The sequence below is a fragment of the Micropterus salmoides genome, unplaced genomic scaffold (genome assembly GCF_014851395.1).
Source record: "Micropterus salmoides isolate LMB-PRFRI ecotype aquatic unplaced genomic scaffold, ASM1485139v1 Ms_hic_scaffold_1, whole genome shotgun sequence".
Lineage (NCBI taxonomy): Eukaryota > Metazoa > Chordata > Actinopteri > Centrarchiformes > Centrarchidae > Micropterus > Micropterus salmoides.
Window position 1 is genome coordinate 33387911 of NW_024040040.1, and position 23991 is coordinate 33411901.

Here is a 23991-nt window from a genome sequence, read left to right on the forward strand (position 1 = left end):
AATTAACCTATAACAAATGCTGAAACTTTGATGACTTGACGATACCATAAAATTTTGATTTCTAATACATACTGTAGCTAAAGAGACACAAAATGCAAAATAACAACAATGAGGAATAGGTTGACACTGCTTTACAGCTCTCCATACAGAGTAAGCAGGTGACAGCTAAAGCAGAAAAAAAAGGGGATAAGTTATGGGAATGGGACAGAGTCCAGCGGTCATCTGCCATCACTCTCAAGAGTCATGACAAATGAATAATGAAAACAGTTATTAGCCTGGGAATAAACTGGCAGATCCCTCTGGTACTGTTTATTTCGAATGATTGACACATTTGTCAACAGGTTTTATATGCTATATGAAATATGCTACTATACTGTGTTGTAAAATGACAATAAGTGACCCTTGATATAAAGCATATTTGATTTTTTAGCTATGCAAAATTCCAAATAAATGGATGGCACGCTAATCCTGAGAAGAACAAAACCCAGTCAGTATAATTTCAATGAGAAATGCATCCCACCTGGGAACTGCCCAGAAAATTACCAAGAGTAATCATTGCAAAATTGTTTGCAATGAATGCAAAATTGTTTATTTGAGGTGGTACTCCATGTTTCTTCTCAATTTTTTTTGTCGTCAATCAAAAAGGAACTAGTGATTTGTGTTTTTTACTGAGTAATAACTGAAACAGTGCAGACAACTGACAGTAGTCAAACAATCCTACATACATTTCTATTAACACAAACTTGACAATTTTGTTACTTAGTAAAAAGGAATCAGGTCCAGAATCAAACATTATTCAGTAAGTTGGTACTCCATAACTTTTACTTACACCTAGGGCTGTCACGATAACCGCAAAATTTAAATACTATTGGTCAAGCCTACCGCGGAGGATGGCAATCACCGCAACAACCGCAATGTTCATACTGTACACTTCAGGGCTTGTTAAATTAATAAATGAGTGCTTCAGAAGTTCCTCAACCTTAACGAGCACGGTTACGGTTCAAGGACGGATCGCCATGGGCTGTACATGACCCGGGATACGTGTGAAAAAGACACGGTCAAACTACAAAAAGCAGTATGCTTGGATATGTTGTTGACTAGCACCCAGCAGCTAGCTTGTTCCGACCATAAAGCTGCTGTTAGCGGCTCGCTGTGCAGTGAGGTAACAGACACTCGTAAGTGTAATTTATACTTCTGCGGTGAATCGATGGCGTAGGTGACGGCATAGGCCAGGGGGCTACGCAAAGGCTAACCGTCGCCTGAAAATGTTTTTTTTTCTTTTTTTAATCTTTATTTCATCTCTTAACACACAAGACAAAAGTGTATTAAATGACAAAATATAACACGACGTAACTATAACTAAAGAACAAAAAAAAACAAAGGGTATCATGTGACAAACAACAAAAGGCATCTCCTCAAAAATGTAAATACACGTCGAGTCGACGTGGACTGTAAGCACTGTAATTGGTCGGCTGGGTAGCCTCGCAATGCCTCCGAGCCGACCGGAAGTGCCCCGTGCTTTGTAGTAACTTACTAGCGGCGGCTGTGACACAGTGGATCAATTCATTTGCCCGTCGCAACCCGACCGAAATTACTCGTTTCGCTATTGGAATGTCATCCATTTGGTCGGTAATATTTGAAAAGGCGACACCAGCCGCACGTATACAATTTTACCCCCATTCACGTTAGCGGAGCGCTAAACCTGCTCAGCCGGCAAAAGTCAAAACAGTGGACGCTGAAGCGCTACTGTCGACTAGCGTTTGGGGGTGTAATTGCAGAATGACACACCGACGCACAAGTATAAATGCCTGGCTACGTGCATAGCCTACGGCGTAGCTACATACATAGACCCCACGCAGGAGTATAAATCAAGCTTTACTCTGCTATATGGCACCAAATAACTTAATTGATGAAAGATGCGATAATACCTGTTGAGTCCTAACATTGCCGCAGTGGAAATTACTTCACCGCGACAGCCCTATTTACACCTTACCTTTAATTTGAATACCTACTGCATGTTATTACTGCTCGTCTGTTTGTACACATCCTGGTTTGTACTTAGCACTGTGTAGCACACTAACCTAGCTACTGTATCTTTGCTGTCTACCAGCATTGGCCAACCTAGCAAACTTGTTCCACTGACATCCTTACTCTACCAATAGCGATCTATTGCTTTTTCTCTTTCTTCTGACAGATTTAAAAATAAATCCAAAAAACATGAGCGAATGGTGCCATGTCAGGGCCACTTTGTTTGAAAATAACGTATTCTACTTACTTTTTAATTATAATATTTTTTGTATTAAGTATGAAAGTCTGAGTTAAAGATTCACTTTGCAGGGGATTCCTCATGAAGAATGCAGCAGCACTGAAAAATATAGTGGCTAAGTAATTAACAAGGTGTCTTCCAACAAGAAGGACCTAATCAATTCCTGGCCTTAGCACTTTCTGGATCAGGTTTTATGCTCTGTCTGGGTCAGTCTGGATTTCCTCTGGGTGCTCCAGTATATTCTGACAATCAACAAACACGTCAAGTGGGCAGCAGACTAGGGATGTCCTAATCAAGTTTTTTTTCCTCCATTTGATGCCAATATACTTATATTATCCACACTACAAGAATTAAAACCTCTGCACTATAAGCACATTAAAACCAATATAAGTAAACTATACTTGAGAATTGAGAAGCTCAGACTGAGGAAAAACAGACTGCACCACAGTTCTCTCTTAACGGTAAGTGCCTTGCTGTGATTTCTGAATATAGTTCATTTTGTAAATATCGATCTGGCAGATTAGCTTGGGGCATCCCTACTGAAGTCATTAGATTTGCCTGAAAGCAAGAATGTGGACTCCAACTGACTAGCAGACGCTGGGGGAAAATTTAATATTGAGCCTTATTTTCAAAAATATGCGTTAAAAAAATTTGTCATAAGGGTATTTGCTCAATGTGCGAGTGTAAAATTTGTCTCCTCCTCTGAAATGCCTTGTAAAGACAACCAGCAGTGTAGCGAGATGGTATGTGACAAATTGATCTATGAAATACTCCGGGACACTTAACCACTGTCAGCACATTAGTCATATCGAACAACTCCCTGCAAAAGGAGGTATGCATTAAGTAATATAGAGAATACACTAACATGCGAGCTGGGAAAGGTTATCAGCTGCTCATCAGCTCTTGGCTGCATTACATATCGTATAGGGCCTGGGTTTTGAAAAAGCAGCAACAGTTTCAGTTGAGGTAGGAAAATTTCACTATCTCCTTACAATTTATCTATCAAACCATTAAACACAAAAGTAATCTGCAGATTAATCTAAGATGACAACAATAATTAATTGCATGCCTTGTCTGAATAAAAAGGTCCTTGGCCTTGCACCTTGCTTTAATCAGTAACATATACACTTACCTAAAGGATTATTAGGAACACCATACTAATACTGTGTTTGACCCCCTTTCGCCTTCAGAACTGCCTTAATTCTACATGGCATTGATTCAACAAGGTGCTGAAAGCATTCTTTAGAAATGTTGGCCCATATTGATAGGATAGCATCTTGCAGTTGATGGAGATTTGTGGGATGCACATCCAGGGCACAAAGCTCCCGTTCCACCACATCCCAAAGATGCTCTATTGGGTTGAGATCTGGTGACTGTGGGGGCCATTTTAGTACAGTGAACTCATTGTCATGTTCAAGAAACCAATTTGAAATGATTGGAGCTTTGTGACATGGTGCACTATCCTGCTGGAAGTAGCCATCAGAGGATGGGTACATGGTGGCCACAAAGGGATGGACATGGTCAGAAACAATGCTCAGGTAGGCCGTGGCATTTAAACGATGCCCAATTGGCACTAAAGGGCCTAAAGTGTGCCAAGAAAACATCCCCCACACCATTACACCACCACCACCAGCCTGCACAGTGGTAACAAGGCATGATGGATCCATGTTCTCATTCTGTTTACGCCAAATTCTGACTCTACCATCTGAATGTCTCAACAGAAATCGAGACTCATCAGACCAGGAAACATTTTTCCAGTCTTCAACTGTCCAATTTTGGTGAGCTCTTGCAAATTGTAGCCTCTTTTTCCTATTTGTAGTGGAGATGAGTGGTACCCGGTGGGGTCTTCTGCTGTTGTAGCCCATCCACCTCAAGGTTGTGCGTGTTGTGGCTTCACAAATGCTTTGCTGCATACCTCGGTTGTAACGAGTGGTTATTTCAGTCAAAGTTGCTCTTCTATCAGCTTGAATCAGTCGGCCCATTCTCCTCTGACCTCTAGCATCAACAAGGCATTTTTGCCCACAGGACTGCCGCATACTGGATGTTTTTCCCTTTTCACACCATTCTTTGTAAACCCTAGAAATGGTTGTGCATGAAAATCCCAGTAACTGAGCAGATTGTGAAATACTCAGACCGGCCCGTCTGGCACCAACAACCATGCCATGCTCAAAATTGCTTAAATCACCTTTCTTTCCCATTCTGACATTCAGTTTGGAGTTCAGGAGATTGTCATGACCAGGACCTCACCCCTAAATGCATTGAAGCAACTGCCATGTGATTGGTTGATTAGATAATTGCATTAATGAGAAATTGAACAGGTGTTCCTAATAATCCTTTAGGTGAGTGTATATGGAGGTCTAAACAGTGTTTTTCTAAAATGACTCTTTGACCTTGAGAGCCAATTTCAATTGCCTCATTTCCAAGAGATAATAAACATTAAATATGTAGGATTGTCACATGCCTAGGTGAGAAAAGTACAGCTCTGGGTCTAAAAATACAATTTGCACAATAAACTTGTATGTTACATTTGCTTCAGTTTTTTCTGTATTATTGTGTGTGACTGGTTGCTTATACTGTCTAATGTGCTGGTCAGCCTGTAGAAAGCAGTGCTGGTGTAGGGGTGGATTTGCTTACAAAACAGCAGGTACCCTGCCTATTGCTAGACAATGCACTTTTTATTTTGTGGTGCATTTGTGTGTCTGCATAATGCCAAAGCATCTTTAGGGAAGAAACAACAGACCTTAGAAACTGGGCTCATACAGGGAGTATTAAGGTTCTCTAATTTCACACACACAACAATTTACACACCAACATGGATGCTTAGGCCCACATTCAGTTTTAGAGTTGCTTACATTGAAGACATCTGGGCAGAGCCCGATGCCAGGGCAGGTGTTTGCTTACATGGACAGAACTGAAGTCCCCCTTCAAGCACACACCCCAGCTCATCAAACCGGGGCAAAAAAACAAGTCATAACCTCAGTAACAGAAAACAAGACTAAGCCTTAACACAGTGAAGTTTTGTTGTCTTGGTCTTATCTTTAGAATTACAATGACCACAAACCACAAGAACACTTAAAAACAGGATGCAGGAGATGTGTCATTTTTACCTGCCACCAGTTTTGATCTGTCTATTTAGACCATGTAGGGTTTCACTGCAGTGATCTACTGACCATCATGCACCCTAAAGCAAGTGTAATACTTTCTGCGTCCATGAGTACACAAGGGGCCGTTACGGTCCGCGTGATGGAAAAAATTATCATCAGAGGGTGTACATGTACGTAGCCTCTGTGCGGACATCCGCGTGTCTCCTGTTTTTTTGTGACTGCTACCCACTACGCTACCAGTGCACCAACCGACTGCATAAGTGTGGCTTCTGTGTCTCCAGAGAGTAGTGTAAACAAAAGTAGTCTGCGTGTGTGGTGTCCGCAGCTGCCCATGTACATGTCCGCTATAAAGTATATTTGGGGCTTAAATGTGTGATAACTGCATAAATTAGCCTAAGTAATTTAACCTAGCTCTCCTTTCTCTCATTAACAATCAGGAGCTGTTAAATTTTCACAACTTTTGTTTATGTTGGCATGACACACTAACTTCACACAGTAGTGGCAGGCTACAACTCTTACAACTTTCCCCAGTGCATGTGTGTGTGTGAGAGAGAGAGAGAGAGAGAGAGAGAGAGAGAGAGAGAGAGAGAGAGAGAGAGAGAATGAGAACACAAACAAGTATATTTCAGAGCCAGACAGAAAAAGTTGCTGCTCAGGTGACAATTTCCTGTAAGTTCTCTCCCAATGTGTCATTAGTACACACTTTGTGACACACAGCTGAGACAGCAGGACCCGCACTAATGGTCCTGAAATACAAAGGGCGGAATGTATAAAAAAAACCTTCATTAGCCACTGAAACAATTAAAGTCATTTCTGACTATTTCTCCTAGAGAGCAAGCGTATCCACAGAAGGAGAATGGAAGATAACAGGGCCTAACCTTTACTGATAGAGATTCCCATCAGGTATTATCTGAGCCCAAGTTTATTATGTAAGCTGTGCCCAAAATTTTCTGTTTGCCGTCAGGGACTGTTACAGTGCAAATGATACATTCTTGTCCAGCATATATAGAAGGGGCGCTGGTGAATGTTACAGCAATGCTGTAGCAATGTGCCTCACGACAGGCCTATGTTTCCTGTGTCTTAAGTCATGACCAAACAAATAGCGTACAGACAACAATTGTCCCCGCCTTTAAAAGTGTGAGACAACCAATGTTTTTTTTCACTTACAGACAAGTTAAGAAAACAAAACCATCAATTATTAGATCATGAATTAGCGACTTGGTAACACTAACAAACTTTCCGTGAGCCATACGCTAACAGCTTAGTGATATTAGCGCAAATCTCACATTACACAAACTCTGATATGGTTAACATTAACGACCATTGGCTAACTTTGGATAATCTACGGTCATGCTAACGTTAGCACACAAAGTAAGAGAAACTTAATAGGCAGCTATTGTCCTTCGGATAGTGATATCTTAAATCTGAGTCACTGTTTGGTAACGTTACGCTTATATTTGCATCATACATATCACACAGGACCAGTATCTGTCAAATAAGGCTGGCTAACGACATGTAGCGATGAAACTACTGGCACTAGTCTGCAACGAACGCTAAAGTCAGCACGCTAACTGTTAGCAAGCTGGCAAAAACCTAGCCATTTAGCCACAGTGAAAACACATTTTAGTGTTATTTGTTTGAGTAACTAGCTCCACACTAGCTGATTATCGTTATGTACACGGCTAACTGGTTAGCCAGATGGTAATGTCTACTCAACAGTTTAATATTTAGCTGTAAAACTTGCAGAAGGGCAGACACAGCTAGTTTAGCAAGCTAACGTTACAAACTTAGCCAAGTTAGCTATTATCCAATTGCTGACAGCTAGCCGGCTTGCTAGCGAATTTATTTAGCAGCTTTGCTAGTTGTCCGCCATCACAAAGCTAGTCTAACAGTTTAGTTAGAGGTGGAAGACAGGTTTATCAGGAGTTCATTTTTGACATTACGTGAAAGTCGTTAGTAACGTTAACGGTTTAAGTTACATAAGCAGCTGTGTTTTACCTTTTCCGTTGTTCCGCTTCTTTACTACTCTCTGAGTCTCTGCGGTTCTCTAACGTTACGGTTGTCGGGAAAATGCCCAACCGTACAGGCCCCACAGTCTGCTAGGGTTCTCTTGCCATCTCTGTGCAAAGCCTCCGACCAGCAAAACACACGGGCGACAGGCGCGCCACCCCAAATATTGCTGTGTAATAACACGGGACACAAGAGTTAACCCTGTGAGTCAATACCTTATAAACTGTATGTATTTATTCCACAACCTGCCCAGACGTGTTGATGGACGGTATGACCAGACCATATGTACTTTTCCTGTGCATATCATCTACAAATATAATTTAAATATGCATGATATGTGTGGATTTTTACATTGCACAAACCAAGAGTCTCTCTTCTCTACTTGTCGAAGTGAATGGTAAGCAAATCATTCCTATATTTTATGTACTAACTTTTTTTTATATCAATAATTCTCAAACGTCTTTTCTTTTTCTTTATTTTTTATTGGACCTTTTTTTTGTTACTTCTGCAGCAATATTGTTCACCTTATTCATTTTGAAAGGCCTATTCATTTCACTTTACAAATTGTGTCTTTTATGTTTGTGTGCTACTTTTGTTCTGAAGGGGGTCAGGACCCAAAGGGCTTCAAGGTAAATCTGAGGGGTCATAACACAATCAAAGAAAGAAAACAACCAGAACTGAGTTTTTTTCCCCTCTGAATTATGTTTGTAATTATGAAATACTGAATACTTTTGCCTCTTGTGGCTGTAAAAATCATTCCAATTAAATCATCTGTGGAGGAGAAAATCACTCTTTTGTTGAACTGTACTCTAAGAAGATCGTGGAGAGGGGTCACAAGTAGAAATTGATTTACTTAGGGGTCACAAGTCAGTAGTATATACAATAAACCACAAGTAGGTTAGCAAATACCCCATTTGCCCATGTGGATTAATTAACTTTTATCTTCAAATGTAGCCTATATATCTAGTAAATATTGCAGAATGACTTATAATAATGTTGTTATTCTTACACCACATTAACTAAAGGGGCACTCCACACATTAGCAAGTTTGAACTTCTGGCCTCGGCTGGTGTATTTTTGTTTTCACTCAGAGGCACTAGCTCTTCTTTTTGGCTGTTAGAGGCTGTGGTCTGACGTATGTCAGTTTATGACGTTGTCATGCGTGATGTGATGTCCTGGGGTCATTGTGTGTTTTGGTTCTTGCAACATCAGACACCCACCAAAAGCTTGGCATATGTAAGTTCTAATTCCGTGAGTAAAAAGGTTTGACATTTATCAGATCTGTGATTGAAATCTAGAGTTTACAGTGAGGTTTATACATTACCCTGGCATGTACTGTACCACAGCACCAGGCCAGGTTCTAATTATTTGTGATGGGTCTTAACTCAATGACATCTTTCGGCCCTGCTTATGTCTATTTAATAAATAGAGACCAAATAATGAAACCAGACCGGACTAAATGGGAGGGAAGGCTCAAATGTACACCAACACCTGCACCTCCAGTTACCAGTCCGTCAAGCTCCTGAAGTTTGCGGACGACACCACCCTCATTGGGCTCATCTCTGGTGGGGATGAGTCTGCTTACAGGTGGGAGATCGACCATCTGGTGACCTGGTGCGGCCAGAACAGTCTGGAGCTCAATGTTCTGAAGACAGTGGAGATGGTCGTGAACTACAGGAAGAGCCCAGCCGCACCCTCCCCCATCATCCTGTGTGGCACCATCATCTCCCAGGTCTCCCAGGTGAACATCACCTCCATCATCAAAAAGGCCCAGCAGAGGATGTACTTCCTGCGGCAGCTGAAGAAGTTCAGCCTGCTGAAGACAATGATGGTGCACTTCTACACCGCCGTCATTGAGTCCATCCTCACTTCCTCCATCACCATCTGGTACGCTGCTGCCACTGCCAGGGACAAAGGCAGCCTGCAGCATATCATTTGCTCTACAGAGAAGGTGATTGGCTGCAATCTTCCATCACTTCAGGACCTGCACGCCTCAAGGACTCTGCGGCGAGCAGGAAAGATTGTAGCTGACGCTTCCCATCCCGGTCATAAACTGTTTCAGACACTCCCCTCTGGCAAGAGGCTGCAGTCTATCAGGACCAAAACCTCTCGCCACAAAAACAGCTTCTACCCATCTGCAGCTAGCCTCATTAACAAGGCCCATGCCCCCCACTGCATCTATTTATGTCAGCTGGATGTCTGTCTGCGTGTAGCACCTTAACAGCAAAGCAAAATCTTTGTATGTGTAAAAAACTACTTGGCAATAAAGCTCCTTCTGATTCTGTAATATATACCATACTCCATTTTCTTTCATTCTCTCCCTTTTAATAAAGGTTTACAGATGAAGTTTGGACCAATGCCAATCTGTGATATATATATATATATATGTATACACTGAACAAAATTACAAACGCAACACTTAAGTTTTTGACCCCATTCAGACAGATTTGTGAACAATATTTGAGAGAAATAGGCCTTTTGTTTATATAGAGAAAATCTTAGATCTTTGAGTTCAGCTCATGATGAATGGGGGCAAAACCAAAAGTGTTGCATTTATAATTTTGTTCAGTGTATATACACGATATACACTCACCGGCCAACACAAATAGCTAATCAGCCAATCACATGGCAACAACTCAATGCATTTAGGCATGTAGACGTGGTCAAGACAACTTACTGAAATTCAAACCGAGCATCAGAATGGGGAAGAAAGGGGATTTAAGTGACTTTGAACGTGGCATGGTTGTTAGTGCCAGACAGGCTGGTCTGAATATTTCAGAAACTGCTAATCTACTGGGATTTTTATGCACAACCATCTGTTTACAGAGAATGGTCTGAAAAAGAGAAAACATCCAGTGAGCTGCAGTTGTGTGGACAAAAATGCCTTGTTGATGTCAGAGGTCAGAGGAGACTGGACAGACAGGTTTGACATGACAGAAAGGCAACAGTAACTCAAATTACCACTTGTTACAACCAAGTTATGCTGAACACACAACACGCCTAACCTTGAAGCGGGGTTGATATTTTCTTGGCGCACACTTTAGGCCTCTTAGTACCAATTGAGCATCGTTTAAACGCGACAGCCTATTTGAGTATTGTTGCTTACCATGTCAATCCCTTTGTGACCACAGTGTATCCATCTTCTGATGGCTACTTCCAGCAGGATAATGCACCAGTGTTTGAATGAACACACCATTGCAGTAGCGTCATGCCTTACATTGAACCAAAAACCTGCTCTATATACAGAAAAAGTAACTCACATGTCAAAAAATAACATATTTTATTTATCTTACTAGTCTCCAAAGTTTACCTATACAAAATATACCTAAAGAAAAGAACATAAAGTCAGAATATGCATCTGTTTGAAATCAGTGATGCAGTATTTCAGTCTGTGGCTGGGGACTTCTCAGAATACAAGTTCATTGTCAAGCATCTGTTCTCCAGACATTTCCCAGCTGTCTCCAATGGGACACGTTTAACTTCACAATTCAATACCATAGTAAGTATAAAATACCAAGTATAAAACATGTGGAAAATATTAGATTGAAAGAGATGGCTTTTCTCATTTGTCACAGCATGTCCACACTAATATATTTCCCGGCGTCAAATGCACTTTTTCATACTTTGTACATATTCTAAAAATTATATGACTAACTCTATATGACTCCTTAAGTCTGCTCCCAGTCAGGTTCAGGAAAAGAAGGTGAATCGAGGCTGAGGAGGAAGATCAGAGAGGGAAAGGCCCGATTCAAGAGGAAGCTAAACTGACAGCTGGAACAGAGAGACATTAGGGGGGTGTGGAGCAGCTTGAAGACCATCTCGGGTTTTAAAGCACCCCCCACACAGGCCGAGGGGGACCTTAAGTGGCTGAATGATCTGAACCATCACTTCAACAGGTTTGATCAATCAGCCACCCCTCCCCCCACGCAGCTGCACCCCACCTCCACACCACCAGGACAATGCACTTCCTCAGCCTTTCACACCTCCGGCTCACCTCACCTCTCACCCACCCCATTCCCAGATGGACTTCTTCACACCCCCAGCACTGAGCGTGGTACAACAGCTGTGGAAGACCTCCTGTGTGGTACCGGTGCCAAAAACACTGCACCCTAAAGACCCCAACAGCTACAGGCCGGTGGCTCTTACATCACACCTGATAAAGATGCTGGAGAGACTCGTCCTGCAACACCTCCGCTCTACAGTGGGCCCCTCCATGGACCCACTGCAGTTTGCCTACAGGCCCAACATCGGAGTGGAGGACGCTGTCATCTTCCTGCAGCATCGTGCCCTCGCCCACCTGGAGAAGCCCGGCAACACTGTGAGAATCATGTTTTCTGATTTCTCAAGTGCTTTTAACACCATCCAGCCGACGCTTCTGAAGGACAAGCTGGAGAGGACTGGTGTGGACCACCTGCTGTCACAGTGGGTCCTGAACTATCTCATGAACCGGCCACAGTTTGTGAGAGTACGTGACGGTGTGTCTGACCGTATCATGTGTAGTTCTTGTGCCCCCCAGGGGACTGTCCAGGCCCCCTTCCTCTTCACCCTCTACACGGCAGACTTCAGACACAACACGGACAGCTGTGTTCTGCAGAAGTTCTCTGACGACTCTGCCATTGTCGGCCTCATCATTGATGATGACGACGCAGAGTACAGAGGACTGACACAGAACTTTGTGGACTGGTGTCAGCGAAATCACCTCCTGATCAACGTGGGGAAGACCAAAGAGATGGTTGTCGATTTTCACAGACGGCAGTCTGCCCTCCCCCCTCCGGTGAACATCCAGGGAATGGTCATTGAGAGAGTGGACACTTATAAGTACCTGGCTGTTCACCTGAACAACAAACTGGTCTGGACTCACAACACAGATGCTCTGTACAAGAGGGGCTTCCTGAGGAGACTGAGGTCCTTTGGAGTAACCGGGCCCCTCCTAAAGACTTTTTATGACTCTGTGGTGGCGTCAGCCATCCTCTACGCTGTGGTCTGCTGGAGCAGCAGCATCACTGAGAGGGACAGAAAAAAGTTGGACAAGGTGATCAAGAAATCTAGCTCTGTCCTGGGCTGTCCTCTGGACTCAGTGAGGGAGGTGCGAGACAGAAGGGTCCTGGCTAAACTGACAGCTATGCTGGACCATGAGTCGCACCCCCTGCACTACACCCTGTCAGCCCTGGAGAGCAGTTTCAGTGACAGGCTGCTCCACCCCCGCTGTGTGAAGGGGAGATTCCACAGATCTTTTCTTCCAGCGGCCGTCAGACTATACAATGAACACTGTTGACTCTGTGCAATATATCCCATGTGCCATTATTACATCTGTACATAATTTTAATTTGTGCAATTTTCACAAGTGCAATTCATGTAATTATTGTATAATACAATAATAGTCTTATTTAATGTACAGTAACTTTGTTTCTATTTACTGTAAGAACGGTACTTCTTTGTTTGACACTTGTTTATGCTACTTGTACACTTATCTATCTCTGCTCTTGTCTTTGCTGTTGCAAACCGCAATTTACCCACTGTGGGACAAATAAAGGTTTTCTTATCTTATCATATCTTATCTTATCTTATATTGTTAAAACAAGCATTTCATGCCATGATAAAAGGCACCTTCCACATCACTGACTCCAGGTAGATAAATAATATCCATCATAATATAAGCTTTGTAGTAGACATTGTTGTAGTTTTGGGTTGTTGTATAATGATTTTTGTTTTGTTATATTGCATTCCCAGGATTATGTAGATTTCCCCTCCCTTGTATGTTTCTGTTTAATTACTGCTTGTTCTGTGTTCATGTCTCTGTGTTTGTTCAATGTTTTCTTGTGCATTCGTGTGCACTTTACTTCTGGTTTAATCTTGTAAGGCTAGTTGTTCTCTCCCTGGTGTCTTGGTCTTGTTTTACTTCCTGTCAGTGTTAATTCTCCCCTCATTTCCTTCACCTGTGCCTCATCTTGTCACCTCCCTCTTGGTTATTTAGCTCTGCTTGTTTCCTTTGTCTTTGTTGGATTGTAAGTTGGACTTGAGGAGAAAACCACACATACAAATGGTAAATGGACTGTACTTCTATAGCACCTTTCTAGTCTTCCAACCACTCAAGGTGCTTTGCGCTACAAGTCAACATTCATCCCGTATACACACACGCACACACACACACACACACACACACACACATTAATTCATCCCCCCCTTCAATGCACTCCAACATAACAGCCATGCAGTAAATACTTTGAGAAAGTTATAATGTTCAGTTTTGATCATCAGAGAGCTGTTGATCCTATCTTTATTTTTTTAAGGCCATAACTTGTGTTTTTGTATTGGATTTTATCATAAAAGGTATCTAAGCTACTGACATTACTTGGTTTTACGACATAAACCCCATCATCAACACTGAGAGGCAAAGAAACTAAATCTGCTGTAAAGGGAGTTAGAGCTGCCATGCTTTAAGGAAAACAATGGGCATCTTGAAAAAATAAAGGCCTTACGTGGCACACAAAGATTTGGGTTTACAGTGTGAAAGATGCGAAACTACATGTATCTGCTGCAATGATTTTTGCCTTCAACTGACTACAACTTTCACTTCTGACATAAGAGCTGGTGACCCTTCCTGCCTTTTATAAGAGGGTAGCCTACATGGTATTTTTATAAATTAATAGTTTGAAATTTATGGTTCTATAGTATGACTATATTTATCTATGGCGTATAAACAACAGATTGTGGTTTTACAGAGGGCTATGCGTTATCTTGGCCGGGCACACTAACCTCATGACGCCAGTTATCTCACTGTCAGGAACTGTTGTTGCTTTTTACCTTACTTTGGGGTTCATTCTTAGCACCAAGAATGAAACGATTACCTGTTTAATGATTTACCATGGCAAAATTCCCGACGGTTATTATTACCGTACACATTTTAATTACCATGATAACCGGGTTCGGTTATCGCGCTATTATAAACTAATGAAATACTGTCCAGCATCAACCAGTTAGCGAAAGTCTCCCAGAAGAAGGCGCGCATGCGCAGTATGCAACGTCGGTTTGTTTGGGTCAATGACAACACGGCGGAAGATTTTTCAGTCACTCTGAAGTCTGGTCGTATTTTAGTTTTTATGAGAGTGCTGAGGGAATCTTGATTGAAGAAAATAACCTTATAGTGAACGCAGGGTGAGTTAAATTTTAGCTTTGGTTTGTCACTCTGACTTGCTAACAGCTTGTAAACTGAAGCTCTCAGTGTGAGCTGCTCTTGTTAAACGCTACACGTTGTTCTGCTGCTGTGTGCGTCCTGTGTCTGCAGACTCTATTCGTCCACTGCACATTATAACACGTTGCGCAGTTTAGTCAACCAACCGATCTTGTTCATTTTAAATCCAGCAGCTATACAATTAGTTGTAAACGTGTCAGAACAGGAGAAACGCTTACCAAAGATGACCCATTAAAGAAAACTAAAGAGGCCAAATAGAATGAATACATTTGCAAGAGAGTAATAACATAAGAAAAACATAGTTAAAAATAAATTGATTCAATTACTCAGATGACACTCTTGTAATTTACACAATTATGGACATAACATTACTAACTACTAACACAAAACAATATAAAACATGTATAGTCACAGGACACTGGTGCTGAAACATTGGTGAAATGCAACATTGTCAGCAGTATCAAAAATGAGAACTACAACAACGATAATAAAAATATTGATAATATACATTAAGTATGGTTCAAAGGAATTCAAATTTCAAAGAATTAACACATTTATGGAGAATTTAAGCTTAATTATATGGTGAATAGTTTTTCGAAGCAGCTGCCTTTCACAAGTTATTTAAACTCCTTTAAATGTGCATTTACTGTCTTAAAAGGCTGCTTTTGTGAGATGATGCCTATTGTCTTGTCCATATGATGTATAGACGGCTATTACACAATTCAGGCAGCGTGAGCGACTGCATCTCTGTTTGTGTTTGAGTTTATTTTTGTGCGTCCGTTTTGGTTTTCTGGTGTTCTTTATGTTTTCTTCTTGTATAAAGAATTTGTCATCCGGCAGAAGCAGATTGCGTTGAAGAAGCGGCAGTGGCATGAGGCAAATGGGTCACAGCAGCCAGACTGGGGCAAACAACTTTGTGTAAACTGAGAGCAGTTTGGCTTCACAGGTTTGGGTGCCACGTTAGAAGGAGGGCGAAGGTCATTTGGAGGAACCAGGACCTCTTTGGACTTAAGGAAGATGGAGAGAGCAGAAATAGGGAGACATGGTAGATGAATGTTGGAGCATTAAAAGTGTTACAGTAATATTCCCCATCCTTCTTATTTTGATGTCTAAAAAGGCTCAGAGCTGAAACACCAACACAATGAAGCTGGGGATTTTTGTGCACAAGACTTTGTTATGATGTATCAGATGTCTTTTGTGCGAATTGTACCTGAACCTTTTTACGTTCTTTTGATTCATTCTAAAGTGCAGTGTCTAGATATGACAAAAGCAAGGTAGATAATGTACTGTTAAGCAGAAATGCTTACTGTTAAAAAAGACTTCTATGCTCAACTGGAGTGAAATAAAAAAACCACACATCTTACCGGCACATTAATCCTTTGTCGTTCATACTGTCCTCTCCTTGCAAACAGTGGTCTCACTCTGCCTTGGTTCAAAGGTCCTGTTGAAATAACACCAAGACTATTTGTTTAGGAAATAATGCTGCAGAACATCCACATTACCATTAGTCCCAGTTTATTAAAAATATTGTCCATACTAGTATTACTAATGCAATTACCTATAAGCAGCATTTTAATTTTGCAGCTGGTTAAGACTGAGCAAATGCTAACTAGTTTTTATAATGTTTGCTAGTTTCATCAGTAGTAATGCATCATACTTTATAAAGGTATCGTATCACTTGTATGTAAAATCTTAAAGGCCCTGCATGCTCATAATCCTCCCACACAGGTGTTTTCACTTATGTTGCCATATTAGCGCCGTGCTTCCCTGACATCTCCCTCACCCTTCTGTTGATGTTGTACCTGTTGGGGCAGGGCATCTTACCCAGTTATCATTTTTAATGTATAGTAAAATGAAAAGTAGTGGAATAGAAGCACAAAGCAGCATCAAATGGAAATACTCAGGTAAAGTACAAGTACCTCAAAAATGTACTTAAGTACAGTAGTTGAGAAAATTTACTTTCCACCACTGCTTGAAATATCTTAATACATGAGAGGCACAAACTGGGCCTAGGTCACAGCAGTTGCTTACTACTAAGGCACAGTGGCACACTATTATTATGTCAAGGTCATAATCTATTTTTTTGTATTCAGAAGTTAACAAAAACAATTCATTTAAGGTAGGCTTCCCCAACTTTCTGTCACCTCCTTCTCTGTCCACCAGAGGACCTCAGTGAAATCCCTAAGTAGCCTTCCTGCTACTACACCACAGCAGCATCTCATCTTCTAAGTAGGCTCTGGGTAGATAGTCTGCTATACTGTCCAAGTGTAGGTTACAGCAAACAGTACTTTGGGAATGTAATGCATATGCATTGTCTTTTCTGAAACTCAAACTTCAAATAACTCATCTTTATTACCAAGCTGATGTCTGTCGCGTGACACAGTAAAGGGCAAACTATTGTTAAATGTTGAAAAGATTGGTTTGCTAATCTTATCATTTAAATAAATTAGCTTATATAGCCTACACAGCTGCTGTAGCAACCTAACTTCTATATAAAAGGTTTACCCAAATACTAAACAATCTCTGCAGATAAGCGGCAATTTACCATAGGTTACTTAGACTGAGAAGAGAATGAATGTTCCCATAGACTGCAAATTCAAGAAAGGTAACAAAGGTGCCTGAAGGCATCGCTGCGTATTGTATGACTTCACCATTGAATCGTAATTTACTGCAAAGTAACATTGATGTTTGATGGATTAATAATATTTAAATGGTTAACCACCACACCAAGACATTAAAACCGGATTTTAAATGTGTTTAGCTAGCAGGAAAGGTCAAATCTATGTAGGATTGTAAGCAGTTTTGCTCAAAGATGTGTTTTTTTAAATGGCCAAATGTGTCCCTAAGTTGATATGTAGACCACTGTAATATGTGGAGCAGAGGGCCTCCCGATTCCAGATCACACTGTGCCACTCAAGCAGAGTTTTCTTTAGATGAATAAGAGCAGTCTAACAGTTTTAGATGCTCTGCCACGACCCCCAAAGAATGCCTACAAGAGTATTCCAGTCATGCCTATGCTGTTTTGAATCCAAACTCAAAGTGTATGTTATATATCATCTTACAACTTTTTGTAAAGACGAGTTGACCTTCAATCAGACCCTGCAGCGTTAAAGCATGTGGAAATGAAGTGTAGGTAAGTACAGAGTTCCACGTGAATAATTATGACTTTTAGCAACATATTACTTTATAGTGAGATGTTATGCTACTGCCTTTGCAGGCATTCTGAAAGACACACATAGACATAAAACATGTAGACTGCACTGGGTGACAATTCATATTATCACATCACATTGTACCAAATCAAATATTGTCTCTCATTATAGTCCTACAGTGCACACAGTTTCTCCATAGTCTCATAATAACCACAGTGTGAAATCCTACAAATGAGCCTTGCAACATAACCCCAAGTTCAACCCTAGGACACAGAGACATTGACATTAATAACGTATATGAGATTTTAGGTTATGTTTTGACAAGATCAACTCAACTTCAGTTTTGACAACAAAGCACATGAAGGTATCCCAAATTTCAAATTCCTACTGAAATCCATGCATCGATTAATTTCATCTAGTGATCTCTTGAGAGATCCTTAAAAAGCCTTTAAAAACTGCAGCCATTTCAATTTGCACTCCTGTTTTGCAATAAAATTTATTTGGACAAATCACTTACAGTAGCATCACATAAACAATGGTGTCGAAATTAGCAGTTCCTATATCTGTTTGCAAGGTGACAATTCAAAATTAAAGAGGTGGTATTGTGCTTTTTGGCTTTCCCCCTCTCCTTTATTGAGTTATATATCTTTTTTGTGCATGTAACAGGTTTGCAAAGTGAAAAAGCCCAAAGTCCAGCCCAAAGGTAGTTCCCATCTCCCACAGAAAGCTCTGCTCTGAACCGCTTGAAAACAGCTCGTTTGTAGTCCAGCCCTTCACTTCCTTTACTTGTGACGTCACAATGAAAACACATCATAAAGCTTGCCAAGCGGCTAGCGGGGTCAGGCACGCCCTCAAACTAAGCTAGTCTGAGCGGAGGCCCTTTGGCTCGACTCGCCTTTGTTTCGTTTTCCATTGTAGAAATGTTGTACCTGCTTCCAGGTACTTTTTTTTCGTATCACCTCACCTCCGTTGAGGTTCCAAGCGAGCTGAGGGATACTAAAACGTAACTTATACCATCTGCTAGGTTATGGACGCAGTCTAAATTGGCTTTGATTTGGATCACACTACCTTGTTAGTGTAAGTAAGATGCATCACTCTGTAGCTCAAGAGCGGAGCATACAACACATAGGGTGAAACGTGGAGCTGCAGCAATGTGCAGCATGAGAAAAATACGGTGTTTTTTTAAAATTAAACCATGTAAACCTGTTCTGGTACAACCCCTAAATAAGAGTTTGAACCTGAAAATGAGCATAATACCACCTCTTTAAAACCTATTTTATGTAGCGTAGAGCTATAGTTATCACAGACCTATTCTAACTTTATTATGGCACTTTAAAGTTTATAGTAGCCTAGTATGCATAATGGGAAGTGATTTTAGTCCTATAATTTCTTTTTATAGAAATATGTATTGTTCCATGTTATAGGCTTGATTGATATCTTCATTTTGAACATGTAAATAAAATTTAAAAAATTATCAACGAAACAAAAAATAGTGGTAAAAAACAAATGAACAACAAAGTGAAACTCCATACTTTCCAGTACTTAAAAACCTCTATTTACATGTGCAAAAAGGAGGTAGGAAGAAGTACAACTTATGTACTCTTACCCCTTTATACCCTTACTACCATATTTAAGGAAATAACTACAAAAAAATAAGTCTACAGAGATAATAAAGCTATAATCAGTCGTTTTAAAATTTGACTTTCCCCTTAAGTTGTAGCCCCCCTCTCTTTCAGAAAACCTTTTCTGTATATCGCCTGGCAATAAATTGTTCCTAGCCTTAAACATAATTACTGCTGTTTGAAATTCAACTAGGTCAAATAGTTTTAATGCTTTAGACTGTGAAAATAATGAGTTGGTGTGTTCCAGTGTTATGAATTATTCTCATTGCTCTATTTTGAAGTATAAATAAGGATTGCATAGGCTATCACTAATATTTTTAATATGTAGCCTAAACATAGGCTTTTCTATGATTTTTTAACGATAATTATTGTACATGGCTAATCCATTGTAAGTTCATAGTTTTTTGGGTTTTATTTTACAGTTTAGTCTAAGTTAGTTTTCATTATTGATAGTAAAAAGGCTATTGTTAGTTTTATCTGACAAAAACAGTGAGTGATTAATGAACTCTACAAAACTGTAGGAACGGCCTGGACAGTATAACAACAGAGAGGCCCGTGCACTCACCTGGCCCCTGAGGGGCTTGAGGCGTGCTGACTGACAAATTGCTGCAGACGGCTTGCAGATCGTTGCGGGTGAAGAGTCCGGCAGTAGCAATGGCCAAATGCAGAAAACACAACAACAAGACTGCCAACGTCATCCTGACTGTGGCCAGCTGCCCCTCTTCTGAAGCCAGGGTGGAGTCCAGAGGGGTAAAACTGCGTTTTGCGTTGCCAGTTGTAAATGCAACTTGTTATTCTGACGTCTTGCTCTTTGTCTCTGCTTCTCACGCGTCTCCGACTATAACTCAGGTGGGGCGTTTCCAATAGGGGGCCGCTCTGGGCGAAACCCATGGGGGTGCGCCAAAATTGCGCCCAGAAATGTATTTATTTACTTTTTATTTTTGACATAAAAAACATTGGCCACTAGAGCTGATATTTGTGTTGATTTCGTATTAGCTCTTGTTCTTGTTTGTAATAGAGACACTCGCAGTACTTTTAGAGTTTTATTGTATACAGGCACATATCTAATGAATAAAACTGTTTCATTTAATTTTTCAGTTGTGGCTTTTTCGAAAAGCTGGTTATGTTTGGATATAATAGTGTACAATAAGTGTAGGCCTACTTTGATAATATGTTTTAAAAAATGGAAGATTATCGTTCAAATTTCACAGCATTATCTCTAGTTTCAGTAGCCTATCTAATATGTTCATAGAGGGTTTTCTCTGACTTTTCTTACAGTCTCTAATCTTTGGACCTGGTCGGAATTCATACACACCCTATGTAATTTTATCATATATTAACATTGTTTAAATGTATTCAGGTGCCTTGGTGCCTATACTATATGACCTGAATTGTTCCCTAAGCAATTGAGTAAAGTACAGGTGATCTCTCTTAATATTAATAATAATAATCACCTAAAAATAATATTTACTTTCCATGCTTGTAAAGAAAATCAGATTTCTAAGGCAGCAGCTTGGCTTTAACTTAAGCTCTACATTAAAGCCTTATATAACTGTAATTGATGGTGGGAGGCATTGTTAGCCAGTAGTACACCAAAACATACTGCTGTGCTTCAGGGCTTCCTTCCTTCCTGTCAAGTAACTTATATGACATTAAGATTCAAGGCGATAGCCATAAATTCAACATGGTGGGGGGTGGGGGGGGGGTCTGCTCTCCTCACATTTTCTCCTCTGGTCCTTTATTCCCCTCTCCAGTAATCTTTTTCCCTCCTTTCCTCTGCTCAAATAACAAGTGTAACATTAACAACTGATGGGAACAAACCTCTTAACATTCCAACGGCCCGTCCACGGGCCATCAGGTCCCGGTGGCAGCTTTTGTATGTGCACACAACTGATAGGTTAAGTTCAAACGCATATGATACACCGTTTGGAAGCTAAAATCCTCTTGATTCCACCAATGCAAACCATTTCAAAATACAATCACCACAGCGTTGTAAAATCAGCGCCTCTTTCAGACCAACCTGTACAATCAAAATTGATGCAACTCACCTATGAAGCCTCATTGTAATCCACCAATATTCCAACCAAAATGTTCTTGTTACGTTGTCAAAGGTCCAGACAATCCAAGCCAGTAAAAACATTTAGTCCAAAACACATTATTCCATTAATATATCCCCAGGGTCTGCTGCAGCATCGTTTCTATTTGCCAGCAGACGTGGCTAGTATGCCATTATAACCGTAATAACGATTTGGATGTTTAAAAAAAAAAAAAAAAAAGCGATATCTTGTATTCAAATTGGCTGCTGAACTTTGACCTTTCCACTGACTAATACTTCGACCCAATAGGAGCTCACATGTCACGTCCACAGCCTACAGTATGGGCAAGGAGAGCAGCCGCTGTAAGGAAGAGCCAGCCCCTATCATTTCGGTAGGCTGAGCCTAATATTCTGAAAATAACGATATCCAGCTTTAAGTAGGAAGTTCATGTTCTACCAGCAAATCAACACATACGCTTCAAGCCACCGCTAATACGGCGTGATGCAGCAGCAGCCTTGCCGCCAAGGCGGATGCTGTTTTAGAAAAAATACGACATATCTATAGAAAACCCTGTGTAAAATAATCGTTTTTCATGGTATTGGTATAAAATTTTAAATTAGACTAGGTAAGGCTTTGTGCTGTGGCCCAAAAGTGTTTTGCAGATAGTAAATCCCAGCTATAGTTGTCTGCATGCATGTGTTAGCAAACATTTTCAAGCAGAAACAAAACACATTTTTTGTGTGTTTAAACTTATATTAATCATTTCCAGTAGCACTTACAGTGATTCTGACTTTTGGGTTCAAAGTGTTATCTTTCAGAGAAGCCCAAAACCATGCTTTTACTCCAAATGGTTCAAGAACTGCATTCAATTTACTTTGGATATTCCTTGAATAGGTGTTTTGCATGAATTTTACAGGAATGGTAAGAGGTAAGAGAGTAGAACAGACGAAATTAAAGTAATTTCCACAGCCACATTTCAATCAGGATTGGCGAATTGTAACACTGCACTGTACATTTAAAGAGCGCTGTGAAAAGATTGCTTTGTTGCTGATCTTTAGTCACCTTGATAACTTAAGGAATTACCACAGCACCTTTCTACTTTCCACCAAGGAAGAGGTCAGTTAATTTGGCGTATATAGCTGCCTCTTATATATATTTTTTTAATTTTTCTGCACCACACGTTTCTTTTTTACGCCGTCTTTCTTTTCAACATATTTACCTTCTCTGTTGTGCTTGTCACACAAGTCTGGCTGAGTTCAGCCTCAACAAAACGTATTGAGATTAAACTATAGGATTAAACTCGTTCTAGATGGAAAGTAAACTCATTTGATCGGCGCCGTTGAGCAAAAACGAGGATCAGTTCAAATTGGAAGGGGCCGCCAGTATCCCCCCTCAATATTGAAAATATTGGTTTGGCCCATTCTGATAGACACACATACAGCGTTCACTGCAGCTGACGGGCTGTTCATAAGAAACTAAAAAATAAAAACTCTTGAACACCAGACGTTCGACCTGAAATGGACCGGTGTCGTGTCGATAAGTGATCGTCTGCCGAAAACTGTTTGCCGTCTGCTGGAGCTGTATTGCCCAGTCTCTTCAATCACTTTCTGGCAAGTGAAATAGCCTACTGCATTTTTTGGGTTATATTGGCCATTTAAAGGTATTTTAAGAGGTAAAAAGTACTAGGTGAGCTATAATCTGTCAAATATAACTCTTCTGAATGAAATCAACTAATTTCAGGGCAGAAATAACCTTTCAGTCAATAACAAAAGGCTTCAATCATTTTCTGGCAAGTGAAATACTGCATTTTAAGAGTTGTATTGGCCATTTAAAGGTATTATAACAGGTAAAAAAGAGTGGATTGGTTGGTAGGCCTACACAGCAAGTAAAATAATGCAGATTCATAAGGATAATTGCAAAATTGTCTTCATTTTATATCTAAGTTGGCAGTAAGTCATGTTAATTAGGCTACAGCTCGTTTTCCAAATATAAGCAAAGATATTACACATAGGCCTACCAAACATTTTCAATGTTTTCGGCACGACACCGTCCGTTCTGGATTGTTTCCATTCACATTCTGTTGATATATGTTAGTTCATTTTAATGTTTTAAACTAATATTCTGGCCATATCTTACACATTAACACCTTTAACAAACACTATTTTTTATTTGTCTGTTCCACCACCTGGCCTTATGTAATCCTCCTTTTTTATGCACGGGTCACATGTGGATTCATTTGGGCATGTTTGAGGAACATTTATTGTTTTTTGCAAATGAAAAACAAAAAAGAACTTTAATCCCCTTAGTGAAATTTAGTCAATCCATCAATCCATCATTATTTTGGAATATAGACCTTGTTGCATTACTCAGTGTATTCCTGAGGGCTCAAAGGAACACACTGAAGAGATAAAAGAGAAACAAAGTGAAAGAAACAGAAGAACTAAGGAAAAAAATAGCTGCCTTTGTTGATTCTTTCTTTCCAAAGATACTTTTATATTTCATGGTATAAGCTGAAGGCTTACAAATAAAGTTCACTTGAAAATTATTTTCTGTTAATCAGAATGGATCAGAATCCAAAAACGTTCGAGTACATTTTCAATCAACTTTTG

General features: G+C 40.3%; 2 protein-coding genes across 3 annotated transcripts in view; both read right to left on the reverse strand.

Moving 5' to 3' along the window:
* The window catches only part of LOC119906884 (NEDD4-like E3 ubiquitin-protein ligase WWP1), a 38659-nt gene extending 31056 nt beyond the window's left edge, over positions 1-7603 (reverse strand). Inside the window, exon 1 of one of the 2 annotated variants that reach the window (XM_038724334.1) lies at positions 7369-7603. The gene's annotated coding sequence lies outside the window, so the exon portion shown is untranslated. The remainder of the gene's footprint in view (positions 1-7368) is intronic. The other variant, XM_038724325.1, reaches the window with a different exon arrangement.
* Positions 7604-14822: 7219 nt separating this feature from the next.
* Positions 14823-20207, reverse strand: LOC119906917 (agouti-related protein-like). Its single transcript, XM_038724379.1, has 3 exons — positions 19912-20207; positions 15937-16013; positions 14823-15579 (listed from the first exon to the last, which is right to left on the reverse strand). The coding sequence occupies exons 1-3, from the start codon at positions 20042-20044 to the stop codon at positions 15373-15375; spliced, it is 417 nt and encodes a 138-aa protein (XP_038580307.1). The 5' UTR covers positions 20045-20207; the 3' UTR covers positions 14823-15372.
* Between the last annotated feature and the right edge of the window lie 3784 nt (positions 20208-23991).

Excerpts from the sequence above, each read along its gene's own strand:
- LOC119906917 (XM_038724379.1), bottom strand. The coding sequence starts at position 20,044 with ATGACGTTGGCAGTCTTGTTGTTGTGTTTTCTGCATTTGGCCATTGCT. Across the intron at positions 16,014-19,911 it reads TCAAGCCCCTCAGGGGCCAG|GACCTTTGAACCAAGGCAGA; the intron begins GTGAGTGCACGG and ends TTATTTCAACAG. Across the intron at positions 15,580-15,936 it reads GACAAAGGATTAATGTGCCG|TCCAAAGAGGTCCTGGTTCC; the intron begins GTAAGATGTGTG and ends ATCTTCCTTAAG.